General features: G+C 40.4%; 1 protein-coding gene across 7 annotated transcripts in view; it reads left to right on the top strand.

The window, feature by feature from the left end:
• Positions 1 to 18,922, top strand: part of SH3KBP1 (SH3 domain containing kinase binding protein 1) — a 463,133-nt gene that overhangs the window by 304,467 nt on the left and 139,744 nt on the right. For all 7 annotated transcript variants that reach the window (XM_043996852.1, XM_043996855.1, XM_043996854.1 and 4 more), the window contains one exon: positions 1,079 to 1,154. In XM_043996852.1, coding sequence (XP_043852787.1) covers positions 1,079 to 1,154 — 76 coding nt within the window. The remainder of the gene's footprint in view (positions 1 to 1,078; positions 1,155 to 18,922) is intronic.

Genomic DNA, 18,922 nt, shown 5'->3' on the forward strand with positions numbered 1-18,922 from the left:
TACTAGTTGGAGTTGTGAAGAGACCCGAAGGCATAGCAGATAGAGAGCAGGCCTCAGTCAGAGAGACCTGTATTCAAGGACAGTCTCTGATACTAAGGGCTAGACAAATCACTTAATTTCTCAGTGCTTCAGGCAACTCCCTAAAATGATATGTTGATGAACAGATGCCAGTTTAGATTGGTAGAGGGAGTTTTGTCACTTGGATTCCCTTAAACCCTGGAGTACAACCTGAGCCAGATTAAAATGTAATTGGGAAATATTTAACAAAATAAATAAAAATGCAATATAGCTTAGTTCCTGGAACATAAATGTTGTTGTCGTTGTTGTTGTTTGCCATGTCCTACTCTTCCTGACTCCATTTCAGGTTTTCTTGGCATAGATACTGTTGCCGTTTCCTTCTCCAGCTCATTCAACAGATTAGGAAACTGAAGCTAATAGGGTTCAATGAGTTGCCCAGGGTTACACAGCTAGTAAGTGTCTGAGGACAGATTTGAACTCAGTTCTTCCAGACTCCAGATCTGGTGCTCTATCTACTGTGCCACCTAGCTGCCCACGGAACAAAATAGGAGCTTAATGAATTTTTATTGATTAATTGGTTTCCAATGCGCACCTTCAGGCATCTGCTTCTATTTCCATTTGACATGACTGTTTTATAATGCCAAGATTACGATTCTGGTTAAACAAATATCAGTATGGGATCAAAGTAATTATTTGGGAGTTGGGAATTTAATCATCAATTAATCTAAAATACGAAAATTGTACCCATTTCTTCTCAAGTGCTTTATTTAGATGGACAGTTAACATTAATAAAGTATAAAAAAGAAGAAAGGGACTAAATAATCCCCAATACTAATATGAGATACATATATTTTAAATTTATATCCTACCCCATTTATTTATCATTGTAATTCAGAAGTTGATATATGTCAGGCAATAATTCTAAAATTTAATGTAAAAATTATGTGCTTTTACAATTAATATTTTCACTATTTTTACTTCATTTATAATCCTGGTTTCAGCTCCTGGGTTTATTGCGTAAATGTCATTAAATAACATTTTGTTTGTTTGTTTGTTTCAGACGGTTGGGAAGAAGTTACCTCCAACGGCAGCAACTCAGGAGTCAGCAAAAATAGAAATGGACAGCAGAACAAAGAGTAAGTGTCTGTATTTACCCCCTTTACACTTTAAAGCTGCTAAACCTTTTCGAATGCTTAGAATTGCTTTTCCTGATGACATTTTCAAGTGTAAACAACAGGGACAACAACAAAGAGCCCACAAAAGACCTCAGTGGAGCTCAGCCTGTAGGAAACCATCATGTGTGGGCAGAAGTTAGATTCAGAATTTATCTCAACCTCAGAGGCCTTTAGGGAAATTCAGTTCTTTCCTGCCATCTTTGTTTAAAAAAAATTCTATCACCTTGCCCCCAGACCAGTCTCTTTATATAAGTCAAGAATTCAGTGAGCCACTTGCCTTAGTCTTCAGCGTTAATCTCTACCTTGATCATATTGCCATTGTTCTAGCGTCTCTGTTAAATAGTTATTTTGTCTAAATTTGACTTTCCTAAAATGGGATATCAAGAACAAAGCAAGGAAGAATAACAGGCCCATATTGGGTTAAATACTCTATGCTGGGTCCTGATTAATAAGAGACAGAGACAGCTAGCTGGAGAGCCATCTCTGCCTATAGTATTTTACTGATACCTTTAAGGCCTGTTTCCAATGCCATCTCTTTAATGAAGCCTTACTTATTCCCTTGCCCTATCAATACACATGCACAGTAGAATGTTGGGTTTTTTTACCAATCTTCACCATGACACTTTATATTTCTCATACCACATATCATATTTTCCATGTATCATACTTATTTGTGGATGTTGTCCTATCTCCTTATTCTTGGAGTAAAAGCTTTTAGAAAAGTTTCTTGAGAGTGAGGATGCTCTTGTTCATCTTTGTACCTCCTCACATGCATATAGTACAGCTGAGGTGGCATCATTTTGAACAACTATGTTTTCATTCTGTCAGATTCCTGGTCAGAGGGGGCAGCTAGGTGGCGCAGTGGATAGAGCACTGGCCCTGGATTCAGGAGGACCTGAGTTCAAATCCGGCCTCAGACACTTGACACTTACTAGCTGTGTGACCCTGGGCAAGTCACTTAACCCCAATTGCCTCACCAAAAAACAAAAAACAAAACAGATTCCTTGTCAGAGATAGAAACACTGAGCTAGGAGCATATTGTTCTGACCCTGCTAATTTACAAGTTCTTACAGGAGTGCTACATATCTGCCTATATTTATAAATCATAACTTTTTTGGGGGGGGTAGGGCAATGAGGATTAAGTGACTTGCCCAGGGTCACACAGGTCGTAAGTATCAAGTGTCTAAGGCCACATTTGAACTCAGGTCCTCCTGAATCCAGGGCCAGTACTTTATCCACTGAGCCACCTAGCTGTCCCTAAATCATGACTTTTAAAAAATTATTTTTGTTATTCTAAACTCAACCATATGTACAATATGAACATTTCCTTTTTTTTTACAAAATAGACCATAGAAAGGATACTATGTGAAATCGTGCTTCTCTGTTATGTACAGCTTGCTTTGGGGGAAAAAAAAGAAATAAATTCAGCATTACTTTGAAAGCTGTCCTACTTGTCTCTTTCCTTCTGTACGTTTAGAAATTGTTTCAATGACCTTTTCTTTCTTTTTTTGGTCTATATTAACTCTAATCCCATCTTTCTCTCCTAAATTCCACCTCCGGTGAAAAGAAAAACATAGGTTTTGAAACAAAGGATCATAATCAACCAAAAACAAATTTACCTGTTTACCATATCCAATAAGTCTTTCCATCACCTGGTAGGAGGTAGATAGCAGGCAATGGGTGGCATCGATCCTTTGAAGTCATAGCTGGTCATTGCATTGGGCAGTAACTCATGACTCCTTTGTGAAACCTATTTTCAGTCTCACAAGCCTGAGGATTCATGAAGGATTTTGAAAATGGGTCAGAACACAGGTTAAAAATGAGACTGTTTTGGGCAGCTAGGTGGCGCAGTGGATAGAGCACCGGCCCTGGAGTCAGGAGTACCTGAGTTCAAATCCGGCCTCAGACACTTGACACTTACTAGCTGTGTGACCCTGGGCAAGTCACTTAACCCCAATTGCCTCACCAAAAAACAAAAAACAAAACAGATTCCTTGTCAGAGATAGAAACACTGAGCTAGGAGCATATTGTTCTGACCCTGCTAATTTACAAGTTCTTACAGGAGTGCTACATATCTGCCTATATTTATAAATCATAACTTTTTTGGGGGGGGTAGGGCAATGAGGATTAAGTGACTTGCCCAGGGTCACACAGGTCGTAAGTATCAAGTGTCTAAGGCCACATTTGAACTCAGGTCCTCCTGAATCCAGGGCCAGTACTTTATCCACTGAGCCACCTAGCTGTCCCTAAATCATGACTTTTAAAAAATTATTTTTGTTATTCTAAACTCAACCATATGTACAATATGAACATTTCCTTTTTTTTTACAAAATAGACCATAGAAAGGATACTATGTGAAATCGTGCTTCTCTGTTATGTACAGCTTGCTTTGGGGGAAAAAAAAGAAATAAATTCAGCATTACTTTGAAAGCTGTCCTACTTGTCTCTTTCCTTCTGTACGTTTAGAAATTGTTTCAATGACCTTTTCTTTCTTTTTTTTGGTCTATATTAACTCTAATCCCATCTTTCTCTCCTAAATTCCACCTCCGGTGAAAAGAAAAACATAGGTTTTGAAACAAAGGATCATAATCAACCAAAAACAAATTTACCTGTTTACCATATCCAATAAGTCTTTCCATCACCTGGTAGGAGGTAGATAGCAGGCAATGGGTGGCATCGATCCTTTGAAGTCATAGCTGGTCATTGCATTGGGCAGTAACTCATGACTCCTTTGTGAAACCTATTTTCAGTCTCACAAGCCTGAGGATTCATGAAGGATTTTGAAAATGGGTCAGAACACAGGTTAAAAATGAGACTGTTTTGGGCAGCTAGGTGGTGCAGTGGATAGAGCACCGGCCCTGGAGTCAGGAGTACCTGAGTTCAAATCCGGCCTCAGACACTTAACACTTACTAGTTGTGTGACCCTGGGCAAGTCACTTAACCCCAATTGCCTCACTTAAAAAAAAAAATGAGACTGTTTTTAATGTGAAAATACAGTAAAAAATAATTTATTTGTTTTAAGAGTTCGTGCACTTCTCTTTCTTTCATTACATAAAACATTATAAAATGCAGTGTTAAAGTGTTGTGCCTAATTAGAACTCTTGGAAAGGATGCTTTGAAGCCTTGAGTGACTGGGTGGATATGTACCTAAAGCAAATGGGATCACAAATATTTTGGCCAGTCAAACTTGGTTAATAGGTATTACTCAGTGTAGTACTTTGCATTTTAGGAGAGGATAAGGATCATATTGGGCATTAGTCTGCTATCAGTAAACAAGTCATTAAGTCTAAGTCCTTGGCCTCATAATTTAGCATGGGTCACAAACACACGCAACTTTTTCCTTTCCTTTTGTATTGTTTGACACTTGCAAACAAATGGCTTATGAAAAACATAGGCCAATAGTTTTTTTTGCCAGAGAGCCCTATGCTCTCAATATGGGCCTCCTGGGACCTGAAGCATCATCAAGTACGCAGTCCTTTAGCATATGGAAAAGTCCTTGTGAGGAGGTTTTCATTCAATTCTATTTATTACATGGGATGGCTAGGTGTTACAGTAGATAAGAGTGCTTATAAACTCACACCCATGAGTTCAAATCTGGCCTCAGAGGCTTACTAGCTCTGTGACCCTGGCCAAGTCACTTAACCCTGTTTGCCTCAGTTTCCTCACCTGTAAAATGAGCCGGAGAAGGAAATGGCAAACAAACCACTCCAGTATCTCTGCCAAGAAAATCTCAATGGGGACCCAACTGAAAAACAACTGAAATTTGTTAAATGTCTCCTATGACCTTGGCATGGAGGATCACTTTGTGTGTCTGGGGGTGGCAGGAGAGAGTGAGGAGAAGGACTGAGCCCCAAGAAGGTAAATTACTTGCCCAGAGGTATCCGACTTGGGATTTGAGCCCAGGCACTCTGGCTTCAGAGCCAGTGCTCTTTTTCTCTGTATACCGTCTATTTGTCTTAGCCACTAATTAGTGATGTGAATTTAGGCATGTCAAATCGAATAACAAGCATTTATTTATTCAGAGGCTTTTTTTTTGCCAGGTACTGAGATACAAAGACAATAGTGCCTTCTAGGAGCTTTTATTGGGTTGAAGGAGACAAGGCAGCTTGTCCATGTGTGAAAAATATGTCATTTCCTCTGGGGCTCGGTTTCCTCACCTGTAAAATGAAGTTGTTGTACTAGATGACCTCTGAGGGCTCTTCCCCAGTTCTGCCATTGTCTGATTCCATTTTAGAAGCTCTGAGACTTGGGCTGAGATCCTTCAACTTCAATGTCTTGTAGGAACTTATTGTCTTTTTTTTTTTTTTTTTTTTTTGGTGAGGCAAGTGGGGTTAAGTGACTTGCCCAGGGTCACACAGCTAGTGTCAAGTGTGTGAGGCCGGATTTGAACTCAGGTACTCCTGACTCCAGGGCCGGTGCTCTATCCACTGCGCCACCTAGCTGCTCTGGAACTTATTGTCTTATTATACACATGAAACAATTAGAATAAATGTTCTTAACCTTTCTGTTATCATCCATTCTTTGGCTGGCCGTTGAAGCCTATTGACCCCTTCTCATAATGCTGTGGGTTTTTTAAAAATTAAATTCATAATTAAAGAAAAGGTTTTAATTTCAGTTAGAGGCTAGGGAAAATAAAGACATAATTTTTTTAACCCATCCAAATTCATAGATACCTTGGGAGTCCTTGGACTCCAGGTTCAGAACCTATGAATTAGAGAATAATCAAATGCCCAGATCCCAGGTTATATGTGTAAGAGGTGAGGGAGGTCAAGAAAGAAGGAAAACCATGAAGCTTGAAGTTGTTAGGGAAAGGCTTGAATGGGCAAGAGATATAGGGTTGGGGGTAGAAACAGGAATCTTTATTCTTACCCTTGAACTAAATCAACAAACGTTTATTAGATATCTACTCTATGTCAGCTCCTATCTTTATACCTTCTCACCCTTCTCTTGGCTTTTAATAGATTCAGTCATATTTTGACTGTGTATGTTTGTTCCACGAGGGATCCACAAACCACCAAAAGCTTCTCCTTGCTGTACATAGCTATGTAAGAACCACGGTTCCATATCTCTTTGTCCCTCTCCCCCTCTCCTCCTCCATCTTCTCCCTCTAATTCTACTTCTCCCCCTCTACTCCCACCGCTCACACACACATACACATACCCCCTCTCAAACTAGGTTGTCCGAAAGAATAGATATATACCCCTTTGAAAAGTATAAACTACTACTTTGTATCATAAAGGTATATATTTTGATCGTTATCTTTAGGCAGGTGGGTCGCATAGGAGATAGAGTTTTGGCCTTGCAATCAGGAAGACCTGAGTTCAAATGCAGGCTCAGAGACATGTAAAGCTTTGTGACCCTGGATGAGTCACTTAGCTGCTCCCAGCCTCAGTTTCCTCATCTGTAAAATGGGAATAATAATGGCACCTACCTCAAGGGGTTGATGTGAAGATTACAGGAGATAAATGTGTAAAGGGCTTTGCAAATCTTAAAGCACTGGATAAATGCTAACTGTTCTTCTGTGCCCTAGAGCCACAGGGACACAGGAGGTGACTATGTAGGTGCTTCAGAGCATGTTGCTACCACCACCACCACCACCTCACCTAGGCCTACTAACTGGAAATCTGATGCAAGAAAAATGATCAGCAACGCACAGGATTGAAGCTACTGTGGGTCTTGACTTTTGAGGATGCTGCAGTGCAGAAGTCTTTCAGACTAAAGAGTTATGATTTAAAAGCTGTTAATATGAGTTAGTACATCTGAGTGAAAGTGAAACTCATCTGATCGGGATTTATTCAGATGTCCTGCATTATCCCCCCCCCCCAAAAAAAAAAACCCAAAAAACTTTTATAGTAATGAAATTCATCTGGAATGTGTGTGCATGAACAGATTGCTGCAATCTGTATAACAAGAGGAGAATTGTCTAAATATTCATGAAGTGTCCCTGAGGATTCTTCCCGCTATCCACATCTGGAATTTTCTTCATTTTGTTGCGATTGATGCACATTCCTATAGTTCCTTGGAAAGAACAATACCCTGAAGAGAAGACTCAATTAGTATCTTTCCGAACTAATATTTTAGGCTTGCAGAATCAGTGAACTAGCTAAGCATGTGATTTAGAAGAAATCTGCTTGCAGTTCATGCAGAAGTGTCTCAGGCCTTCCAAATAATTTATGACTATTGTGTAAAAGTGTTACACTTTCCCTGATTAGCCCTACCTTACTCCTCAGGTCCCCAAAGCACTTTAGTATTCGGTTTATATAATATTATCTTTCATCAGTTCTTATATGTCTTTATAATTGTTCTCAAGTTGGTTTTTGTTTGAATTCCACCTCTAAGTAGTCTGATAAGTCCTTAAATATCAGACGTATTCTGTTCCTAGGAGATATCAATGTGGCAGGCTCTTGATCTGTTATTTAAAAAAAAAAAATTCCTGTCACTCATCTCCAGATTTATTTCTGATTCTTGCAGAAAGGACAGAAACAAAGAAAAATGATCACTCCCCTGCTGGGAGTGGAGGGTAGGGTGGAATATTTGTTCTCCTCTTCATCATCAAGCAACTTAGAAGGAGAAAAGTTGTTCAGTTTTATCATATTCCCCTCCCCCTTAGCCAAAACAAACCAACAAACCAACAAACCAGCTTTGATATAGTGGCTACAGCACTGGACTTGGAGCTGAATAGGTCTGGCAAGTCCCATCTCAGACTTTTAGTAGTGACCCTGGGCAAGTCACTTAAGCTCTGTGTGCCCCTGTTTCCTAATCAGTAAAATGAGGGGGTTGAACTTCATGGCCTTTAAGGTTATTTCAGACCCTCGATATATGATTCTATGAGCCTGCTTATGGGTAGCCTCTCCTTCCTGTCATCCATTCATGTGGAAACTGATGAGCAACACATTTGTGATGAATACTTTCACTCTCTTCCTATTCTTGCCCAGCTTCACACTGTGAAGCCATCCACTGTCTGCCTGCAACCTCCTTTTAGACTAATCTGCTTTTCCTTAATGCCCCAGCCAAATTGGATTATTTGGCCTTAGTCAAAAATGCTCCAGGCTTCCCTGCAGGACATGATATACTTCTTCAAAGTTTGGAGACTTTTCTCTACCTTGAGAACTCAGGCACATTCATGTCTTAAACTTCTTCTCTATATGTTGTCTCCTCTTTCCCACAAAATGTGTTTTTGTAAACCAGATATAGCAGAAGCCTCAAGTGGTCATTGTCTCTACAAATGAATCACACACAGAATGCAGGCATTAGACTCTGATGCCCAACCTGGTCTAAAATACATATGATTTGCTTTGCATATGCAAAGGGTATGTCATGTCCTATTCCAGTTATCAGATCATTCTTGAAGCAAGAGGCCTAGATTTAGACATATTTTACATACCCAACCCCACCCCCCCTCTTATAGTCTTTGGCATATACATGCACACAGATATGCACACATACACATACACATACACACATACATATATATGCATGCAACCCATGTTCCCTCTTGCAGTATATATACACACATACACATATGAAGCCACCCATTCACACATGTATAGATACATATGCATGTATACATCTATGCACATGTGTATATGTAAAGTTATGTATGACCATCAGCAGTAGATAAGGAAGATGCAATTTATTTTATTTTATTTTTAAGAACCAGGAAAAACTGACAACTATCCATTCACCTGATCCTGTGGAGCAATAGGGATCTGACCTCCTTGTTCACTGTGCCAGTTTACATATGTCCCAGTCCCTGGACACAAGTGTTAAGGGATTGATGTATTCTTTTTGGCTATTCAGGTTGCCATCCTTCCATCTCTTGGCTCTTCCTGTCTCTGTGGATCATCACCAATTAGTTCTCAGTTGTGGTTTTGTTCAGTCAGAATCAATTCTTCACCCCCAACCTCTTAGCCCAAACCATCTGTCTTTTTTGAACTCACAGTATATGTGAGCCCTCATCAGGGGACAAGAATGGACTTGACTCTTCCTCAGAAGCAGGTAAACCTGCTTGGCTAATGAATCCACTTGTTAACATGGAACTAATTATAAACTGAGGCAAACATAATAACTAGCACACAATGCATAATGAAACAATACATTTATCAAGCTAAAGTAAATCCACTGGTCTCCTCATCCCAGAATTCCCTCAGTAGAGAAGCTGCTTTGACTCAGGAATTTTAGGAAATGCCCGGTTTAAGTTTATTCAGTTCCCCACCACTGCCCCCCTCTGAGTAACCAAATGAATGTCTATTTGATCTAGATTCATGAATCTATCAGGGACAGTTTTTAGATACCCTAGAATTTGGGGAGAACTCTGGACTTAGATATCAGGGCATTGGCAGATTTGGGAAAAGACTGCAATTCCCTGATGTTTTTGGTGTTGGCTATCTTATTCTATCAAGAACCTCCCGCATCATCTAACCACAGATAGGACCACTCAGGTCAGGGTGAACGCACTCAACAAACCAACCCCAGCAAGGAGAAACCTACTGCCACCATTAATGGTTCTGTTGTCCTTTACTTTTTGACCTTGAGTAAGACCCCTTTCTTCTATAGCTGTTGTAGTCACTTTCTGTGACCACTTCCTCTTTCATTGTGTAATCCAAAGCCCAAGCTCTTCAGTCAGAGCAGGAGGATGTAGCAGCTGGTGAGAGAGGGCTGTGATATCTTGATATCATAGGATTTAGAGGTAGAGACATCTTAGTGATGATTATCTTGTCCACTCCCTCTCACTTTGCAGATAAGGAAACTGCCAAGAGTTAGAGGTTAAGTTAATTGCCCAGTAGGACACATTAACAGAACCATAATTTAAACTCGGGGTCTTTGACCCTCAAATCCAATACTTTTTCCACTAGAGAAACCAACTTCTCTATCTTACTGTTTACAGTAGCTGGTAGATTTCATGGCAGTTCCTGACTCCGCTGGGTTTACACTGATTCAGTAGAGAATGTTCTAAAGTATAGAAATACAATGAAGGAGAGTTAGTCCTGAAAAATGAAATTGGAAACTTTAGAGAATTGGGGGAGTTTCTGTCATTTTTCTTTTTGAAAATTTCTGTTTTAAAGCATGAGCGTCTATCAACTCACAATGCACATTTTAGAAAGAACCAAAAAGCCATGTTCACGGTATAGGATAAGGCTATTAAATCTTCATTATCATCATCACTTTAAAACAAAATTGAAAAAGGAATCCCATTACAGATGTCAGATGTGACAGGGGAAGCTTTATTTTAATTTTCCTATTTGAAGTCTAGCCCTGTTTGTTTTACATCTCACCTCTTGTTCCACCCTCATACTCTGAGGCCTTTTACCATTTGCCCCCAACATATCTACCTCTGTAAGTTAATCTACTTTTCCCTTACGTTGTGCCCTATGTTCAACAAAATTGGCATATCCAACCTTCCTGAATTTGTCCTTTGTTTTCCTGCTGCCATATTCTTTACTCATAGAGTTCTCATTCCAGCATCTTGGCCTGTCAAAAGTTTTCTTTCCTTCAAGGAATAATTTACTTGCTCTGTCATCCAAGAATTCTTTCCTAAATATATCCCTGATTCCACATCTGCCTAGAAAGCAATCTCTATTCCTCTGAACTTCCATAGTGTTTTGTCTGTCTCTTAGGGAACTTATGACATACTGCCTTGCATTCTAATTATTTCTATACTTGTCTCCTGCTCATAGCAAGACATGATTTCATCTTTTTTTTTTTTTTACCCCTCTCAATTCTTAGCACATAACCTTATACACATAGACATATCGTAAGGACCTGTTAGATGATTGAATGACTTTAGAAGCAGTTCCTGTGTAGTTGGTTAGTTTCAAGTGTCTTGATGAAAATAAATGTTATTCAGACAGATCTTTCCCTTTCCAGGGCTCCCGGGCATACACAAAAAGGAGCCTTCCAAAACAAAATTCCAGTGATCAAATAAAATTTTTATTTTGGAACAGTGCTTGCTATTTTCATGAAAGAAAATGTGTGATTTTTTACTTGCTCCTCAGAGTAACCTTGTGAGATAAACAGGGCAAATAAAATTATCATCCTTTTAAAATTATCATCCTTTTATAGAAAAATGAAGTTAATTTAAAATTTTAAAAAATATTTATTTATTTAGAATTTTCCCCAAGCTGCATGTAAAAAAACCACATTTTTCACACTGATTTTTTAAAAACTCTGTGTTCCAAATTTTCTTCCTTCCTCCTTCCTCACCCCTCCCTAAGAAATCAAGCAATTCAATATAAGTTATACTTGTGCACTCATGCAAAACATCTCCACATTAGGTTGTGAAAGAAAACAGACAAAATAACTTTAGAAAGAGGAACTAGCAGAAAAAAATTATACTTCAATCTGTATTCAGATACCATCAGTTCTTCTCTGTAGGTGGATTGCGTTTTTCATAAGTCCTTCTGATATCATTCTGCTCATCATTTCTTTCACAGTTACTATTGCTAACTGTATTGCCCTCCTTCCCCTTGATATTTACTCTATTTCCTATCTTCTTGCACCCTATCCCTCCTCAAAAGTATTTTGCTTTTTACTGCCCCCCTCTCCCAGTCTGTTCTCCCTTCCTTCACCTCTCCCCCCTTATTCCCGTCCCACTTTCCCACAGGGCAACATATAGTACTATACCACTTGAGTGTGTATGTTTTTCCATTTTTGAACCAATTCTGATGAGAGTAAGGCTCACTCACTCCCCTGCTCCTTCCCTATCTTCCCCTCCACTCCATAAGCTTTTTCTTGTTTCTTTTATATGAGCTACTTTACCCCATTCCACCTCTCCCTTTCCCTTTCTTCTAGTGCACTCCTCTTGCCCCTTAACTTTATTTTAAAGATGTCATCATGGGGCAGCTAGGTGACACTGAAGTTAATTTTTTAAAAAAGTAAATGACATGCTTAAAGTCATATAGTAAAGAGTTGAACAGGAAACTCAACCCAAGTTCTCTGATATCCAAGCCATTCTCCTGAAATCAACACTACTAATGTAGAATGTTCTCTCTTAGTGTAGAGGGAACAAAATTCTCCCATCTTGGCTTAAACTCATGAAAGACTTCTTTATTCAGGGTTGTTTATGACATGGGGATTCAGATGTTTAGGTTAAAAAAATGGACACACTGATTTAGATTTTTTTTTACTCTAATACTGTTATTCATCTTCTGTATTATAGAATATCTGGAAATAGGGTTTTTTTAAACGAAAGCATGAAGATTTTGTTTATGAGCTGATTGTGAAGCATTAGAAAAACCTGAGCTCCTTTATTTAGAATATCTTTCTGTGATCCCTCTTAGTGCTTTAAATGAGCTGATGCTAAATGTCATGGTTAGCATTTGGGAGGCAGTGTATTAACATAGAGAAGATGCAGAATTTAGAATCAGGAAGACTGGGGTACACATCCTCCTTTTGGTGCTTAATGGGCTGTGTTATCATAGACAAATCACTTTGCCTCTCTCAAGCTCAGTTTCTTCATATCTAAAATGCACATAAGAATCCTTGGATTACCTATGCCACTGGGTTGTTGGGAAACTCAGATAAGATAAAAAAACTTTGCAAGGTTTAATAGGTTTTATAGATATGTGTCAGTTGTCATCATTGTGACCTTTTGGGGGAGTTCAGATAATATATTTTGTTTTGAGGAGATGTGTGCTATCCATTTATTTTTAATAGGCTGGCTGTATTATGCTTTTTTGTGGGGCAATGGGGGTTAAGTGACTTGCCTAGGGTCACACAGCTAGTATGTATCAAGTGTCTGAGGCCAGATTTGAACTCAGGTACTCCTGAATCCAGGGCCGGTGCTTTATCCACTGCGCCACCTAGCTGCCCCTGTATAATGCACTTTTAAAAATTTTAATTTAATTTTTTTAAATTATATTTTCAGTTTTGAATTCTCTCCTTCCTTTCTAGTCCTCCCCCACTCATTGAGAAGGCAAGAAATATGATACCCATTGTACATCTGAAGTCATGCAAAACACATTTCTACATTGTGCATTATTTTGATTTGGCTATTTTCTTTTTTTTTTTTTTTTTAAGGGAGACCTGATTATCTGCTTAGAGTTTATTACAAATTAAGAAGGGTTTAATTATTTCTATAGAAAACTGAAGGTGTCCTATTATAATTTTTACAGCTCTCTTTCCTTCCACATCCCTTACATATCCTGCTATAACTCATCCCTCCTCCTACCAGAGAGTCATCGCTTATAACAAAGAATGTAGAAGAATTCCAAAGCAGAGAGCGTGAACCAGAACAGTGAGGTGGGCAGAGGAATAAACTAAGATATATTGTAGAACTAGGAGGAGGAAGGGTACCTGGAAGAAGATGGCAGAGAAGGGAATGGCCCGCGGGAGAAGAAGAAAACCAAGATAATGTGGTGCCAGGGAAGCCCAGGAGAGAGGGTGGTCATTGGTGTCAGATCTGAAGAGGAGTCAGGGAGAATAAAGGTTATGAACACAGGGACCTTGGAGCGAGTAGTTTCCTTCAAGTAGTAGTTGGAAGCTAGATTGTAAGAGGTTCAGGAGTAGAGTTTAAGTGGAGGTGATGAGTGTTTGTGAGAAGTAGGTAACAAAGATCTATAAAGCACCTACTGTCTTCCGAGCACTATGGAAAGTGTTGAGGATACAAAGAAAGGCAAAGAACACCCTAATCCTTGTTCTCAAGGAGCTTGAAGGCTAATGGGGGAGGCAACATGCAAACAAGTATGTGTGAACAAGATATATTCAGGTGGGATTAGAACTAGTCAACAGAAGAAGGCACTAGCATTAAGGGGGAATGGGAAAAGTTCCATGAGTAGGTGGAATTTTAGCTGGGACTTGTAGGAAGTTAGGAGGCAGATTCAAGGAGGAGGAGAATTCCAGGAATGGGGGACAGCCAGTGAAAATGCCCAGAGTCAAGAAATGCAGTGTCTTGTGCTAGGAAATACAAGGAGGCCAATATCACAGTGTCACATTCAAATGCTGTCTCTACTGCTTATATATTTGGGGTGTATTGCTATTCAAGGAAGACCAATACCTCTGGTGTTGAGGGTTGCTGAGCCCTTTTCAGGGCTGCTCATCTACCTTTGGTGTCCAACCAGTCATCCAGCGGTCTCACCTGTGGCTCCAAGAAGCTGTAGCATCAGCAGAGGCCACATCCTGGTAAACGGTTTCAGCAGACTGGGGAAACCAAGTTGAGGGTAAACAATGGCCTTTAAACCTGTCAATGAGTGTTTGTGAATATTTTCCCTGGTAGCATGGGCAGGTGTGAATGGCGTCTTCCAATGGGCAATGAGGACATGGAAGCAGGTGCTGCGGAGCACTTAGAGCTTGATTAGACATTGAAGATGCCAAGGTAGTCCACTCTACCCCAAGCCATCCCCAGATGTCTTGACTTTTGTCTTGCCACTAGACTTTGATGACCCTGGAAGAGAGAATGAGGCATCTGATGACTGTGGGCAAGTGACAAAGCAGCAGGTGAGGATACACTGGGAGCTGTAGTCACAACCCCACACAAGGCAACCCAGACCATAGGGTTGTCTTCTCACTAGAGTGAAACAGCAGTGGGATCCAGCAGCCCCCTGGGTGTCTGAACAGCCTTTTTTAAGGACCACACAGCTTACATCCTAGCGTGAGGAAGGGGATAGAAAAGGTGCCCTAAAAACTATCTGCTTCACCTAACCCTGGTCTGCTGACTGCAGCAGGTGGGGATTCTACCTTGGGGTCAAAACACAAAAACAAATGTACAGAAACTTTTGCAAACATGATTCCACTCATCACTGGTACATGCAATGTGGGCGTGCTTCCAGACAACACAAAATCCAGTAGACCCAAAAGATAAACAGCTCTTGTTGTGAGAGAACCCAGCAGGTATCACATCCAAATAGCCGCCGTGAGTGAAACAAGACTGGCAAATGAGGGCCAGCTTACTGAAGTCAAAGCTGGATGCGTGTTTTTCTGAAGTGGCCACAGTGATGAGGAGCACCATGGAGCCGGCATAGGTTTCTCAGTCAAAACTAGTCACCAAGCTTATTTGCCACCCAAGAGGAGCGAGTGACAGGCTCATGACTGTGCAGTTGCCACTTGCAGGAATGTGCCACACACCACCATCATCAGTGTGTATGCTCCCACCATGATGAACTCTAATGGGGTCAAAGAAAAATTTTATGACCCTCATCAGCAATCTCTCAAAAGAGGACAAACTTACAATTCTGGGTGACTTTAATGCCAAAGTAGGCACAGACTAGCAGACATGGCAGGGAGTCCTTGCATGGGAGGAATGGAGTTGGAAACATCAATAGCAATGGTCACCTACCCAAGGGCCAGTATGGCTTCAGAAATGGCCAAGGGATAGTCGATATGCTGTTTGCCCCTTGACAACTTCAGTGGAGGTACCAGAGCAGAATAGAGGTCTATACACAATGTTTGTCAATCTGGCCAAGGCCTTTGATGCTATCAGTTGTTGTGGAAGATTATGGTGAAATCTGGTTGTCCAGGGAAGTTCATCAGTATTATACATCACATTCATGACAGCATGCTTATGCAGGTTTTGGATAATGGATGATGCTCTCAAGCTTTCCCAGTCACCAGTGGAGTGAAGCAGGGCTGTGTGCCTTGTTCCCAGGCCTTTTTAGCATGATGTTTTTAGTGATGTTGTCAGACACCTTCAATGAGGACAAAAACAGCATCAAGGTCGGCTAACCCCACCGATGTTAAATGATTTAACTTAAAAAGGCTACAAGCCAAGACTAAATTGCAGAGAGAGTTGGTGTGTGACTTTTTGTTTGCAGATGATTTACGTACTCATTGCAGCCTCTGAGGCTGAGATGCAACAGAGAATGGATCGATTCTTTGCCACTTGTGCTAATTTTGGCCTAACAATTAACACCGAGAAAACAGGTTCACCACCAGCCAGCACCACACTATCCATATGTGAAACCATTGCTTATAGCAAATGGAGACATTTTGAATGCCGTGGCTAAATTAACTTTCCTTGAAAGTATGCTTTCTATGGATGTCCACATAGAAGATGAGGTTGACACACCCTTTCCCAGAACTAGTTCAGTGTTTGGGAGACTGAAGGAAAGTGAGGGAAAGATGAGGTAGGGCTGCCTACCAAACCGAACGTCTACAGGAAATATTGTGCTAACATCATTGTTATATGCCTATGAAACCTGCACAGTATACCAGAACCATTCCAGGAAATTGAATTGCTTCCATTTGAATTGTCTTAGGAAGATTCTGAGGATCACCTGACAGGATATGGTATTGGACAATGAGGTCCCTTCTGGAGCTGAACTGCCAAGCATTCAAACTCTACTGCAGAAAGAGCAATTCCATTGGGCTGGTCACTTCGTTTGAATGCCAAATGCATATTTGCCTAAAATACTATTTCACAGAGAACTCACACAAGGCAAGCACTCACATGGAGGCCAGAAGTGATTCAAGGACACTCTCAAGGTGTCTCTGAAGAACTCTGGAATTGATTGTGAGAATTGGGAGATACCGGCACAGGACTGCACAGCATGGCATGCCTGCATTAAAGAAAGTACTGTGCTCTATGAATAAAGCAGAATTGTCATAGCTGAAAAGAAATAGGATAAGTGCAAATTTAGAGACATTTCCACTCCAAATGTTCATGTAGACTATTTGTGCATAATCTATGGTATAGCCTTCCAGGTGTATTGGTCTAATCAACCACAGTCAGACACACTGTAATTTGACTCTAACATAGTGATGTCATTTTGATCCTTTTTATTCTTTTCTTTCTTTCTTTTTTTGCCAGGGAAATAAGGGTTAAGTGACTTGCCCTGGGTCACACAGCTAGTAAGTGTCAAGTGTCTGAGGCTGGATTTGAACTCATGTCCTTCTGAATTCAGGGTTGGTACTTTATCCACTGCACCACCTAGCTGCTCCTTTGATCCTTTTCAAGAACAAAAGACAATAACCAACTAACTAACCAACATATTTGACCTTTGGCCTGCCTGACCCTCAATTTCCACATCTGGAAAAGCAGGTTATATTAGGTGGCTTCCAGTGCCCCATCCAGCTTTATATCTATGATCCTAAATGATTCTTTTAAGAAATTTAGTTAATGAGAGCACAGTAGCTCAAGCAGGCAGTAGGGCTCAAGCAAAGTTGTTGTTAAGATCAGAGAGACTTGGGTAAGCTTTTATTAAAAGGATCTGGGGAAAAACGGTAAGGGAGAGTCATCAAGAACTCAAGACAGATGGGTTATCTTTGGAAAAGGAAGGAGGAAGGAATGGACAAAAGGATGCATGAAGATTTAGAGATATTTTAAGGCATTAAGGATGTGGCTCCAGAGAACATTTTGAGATGAAGAGGAGGGAAGATGAGGGAGCTGGTGCCAGCTATAATTCCCTTTGGAAGGGAAATAATTTGCTTTTGTGAAGTACTTTGGGGTTGTCAAATGGCAAGCAATGAGGAAATTGTGAGATATGCATGCATTTTTATATTTATGGATGTATATATGTATAGCTTCATATTACACAGCATTCTCTTGTAACATATCCCAGCTTCGCTGCACGGTTGTTGTGTGATATTGGGCAAGGCATTTAATTTTTCTGGGCCTTCATCTAAGATAAAGGAATTAGATTAAATGATGTCTGAAGTTCCTTCCAGCTCTAAATTTATGATTCCCTCGGGATACATGCACACACACACATATTAGGCAAAGTACCAGGCTTCTCATTAGTAGAGACTGATAATTAAAGAAGCACTAATGTCCCTCCTGGGCTGTCCCTTGTCTAGAAATTTGCTTGGAAGAAAATCTTACAGACAAATATGTGGTATACTGTAATAGGAGAATCCACTGAACCAGGAGGAAGGAGACTTGTGTTTTAGTCCTTACCCTGTCACTGATTCTGTGACTTTGACTGACTTTGAGCAGATCACTTAACCTATGTCTGTTTTCTTTGGAAAGGCTGCATGGCAATGGATAGGAGAGCTGGCCTTGGAGCCAGAACACCCGGGTTAATGTCCTGTCCCTGACACAGACTGGCTGTGTGATCTTAAGAAAGCCACCTCCTGGTGCTCTGGGTAACTGACTCAAGACTGTAAGTCAGAGAGAAGTTGCTAGCCTGCATTGGAAGAGACAGGGAGTTTTCTTCCCTGTGAGGGTCTGTTTACTGGTGAAATCATAGATCTGGTCTGTAGCCCTATCCTATTTCTTTATCTATGATGGGGAATAGTAATTATCTATATAGTGTACCTATTCCACATACTTATGTAAATGTACAATGTGATTAAGGGCAGGAAAGTCTTTTAATAAAAATACAAATCTCTGTACAGATTAGTTGGGGTAGCTAGGCTCAGGAAGCCTCATCTTCCAGAGTTCAAATCTGTCCTCAGATACTTAATAGCTGTGTGACCTTGGCCAAGTCACTTCATCCTATTTGCCTCAGTTTCCTCATCTGTCAAATGAGCTGGAGAAGGAATGGCAAACCTCTCTAGTATCTTTTTTTTTTTTTTTTTAGTGAGGCAATTAGGGTTAAGTGACTTGCCCAGGGTCACACAGCTAGTAAGTGCTAAGTGTCTGAGGCCAGATTTGAACTCAGGTACTCCTGAATCCAGGGCCGGTGCTTTGCCACTGCGCCACCCAGCTGCCCCTCTAGTATCTTTGCCAAGAAAATTCCCAATGGCATCATGAAAAGTCAGACAGGACTAAAAATGACTGAACAACAACAGATTAATTGGTGGTAATGTTTACTACTTTGTTGGTTAAATAGTTCTTCAGACAGGCTACCAGAAAA

Source organism: Dromiciops gliroides, chromosome 3, assembly GCF_019393635.1.
Source record: "Dromiciops gliroides isolate mDroGli1 chromosome 3, mDroGli1.pri, whole genome shotgun sequence".
NCBI classification, from domain to species: Eukaryota; Metazoa; Chordata; class Mammalia; order Microbiotheria; family Microbiotheriidae; genus Dromiciops; species Dromiciops gliroides.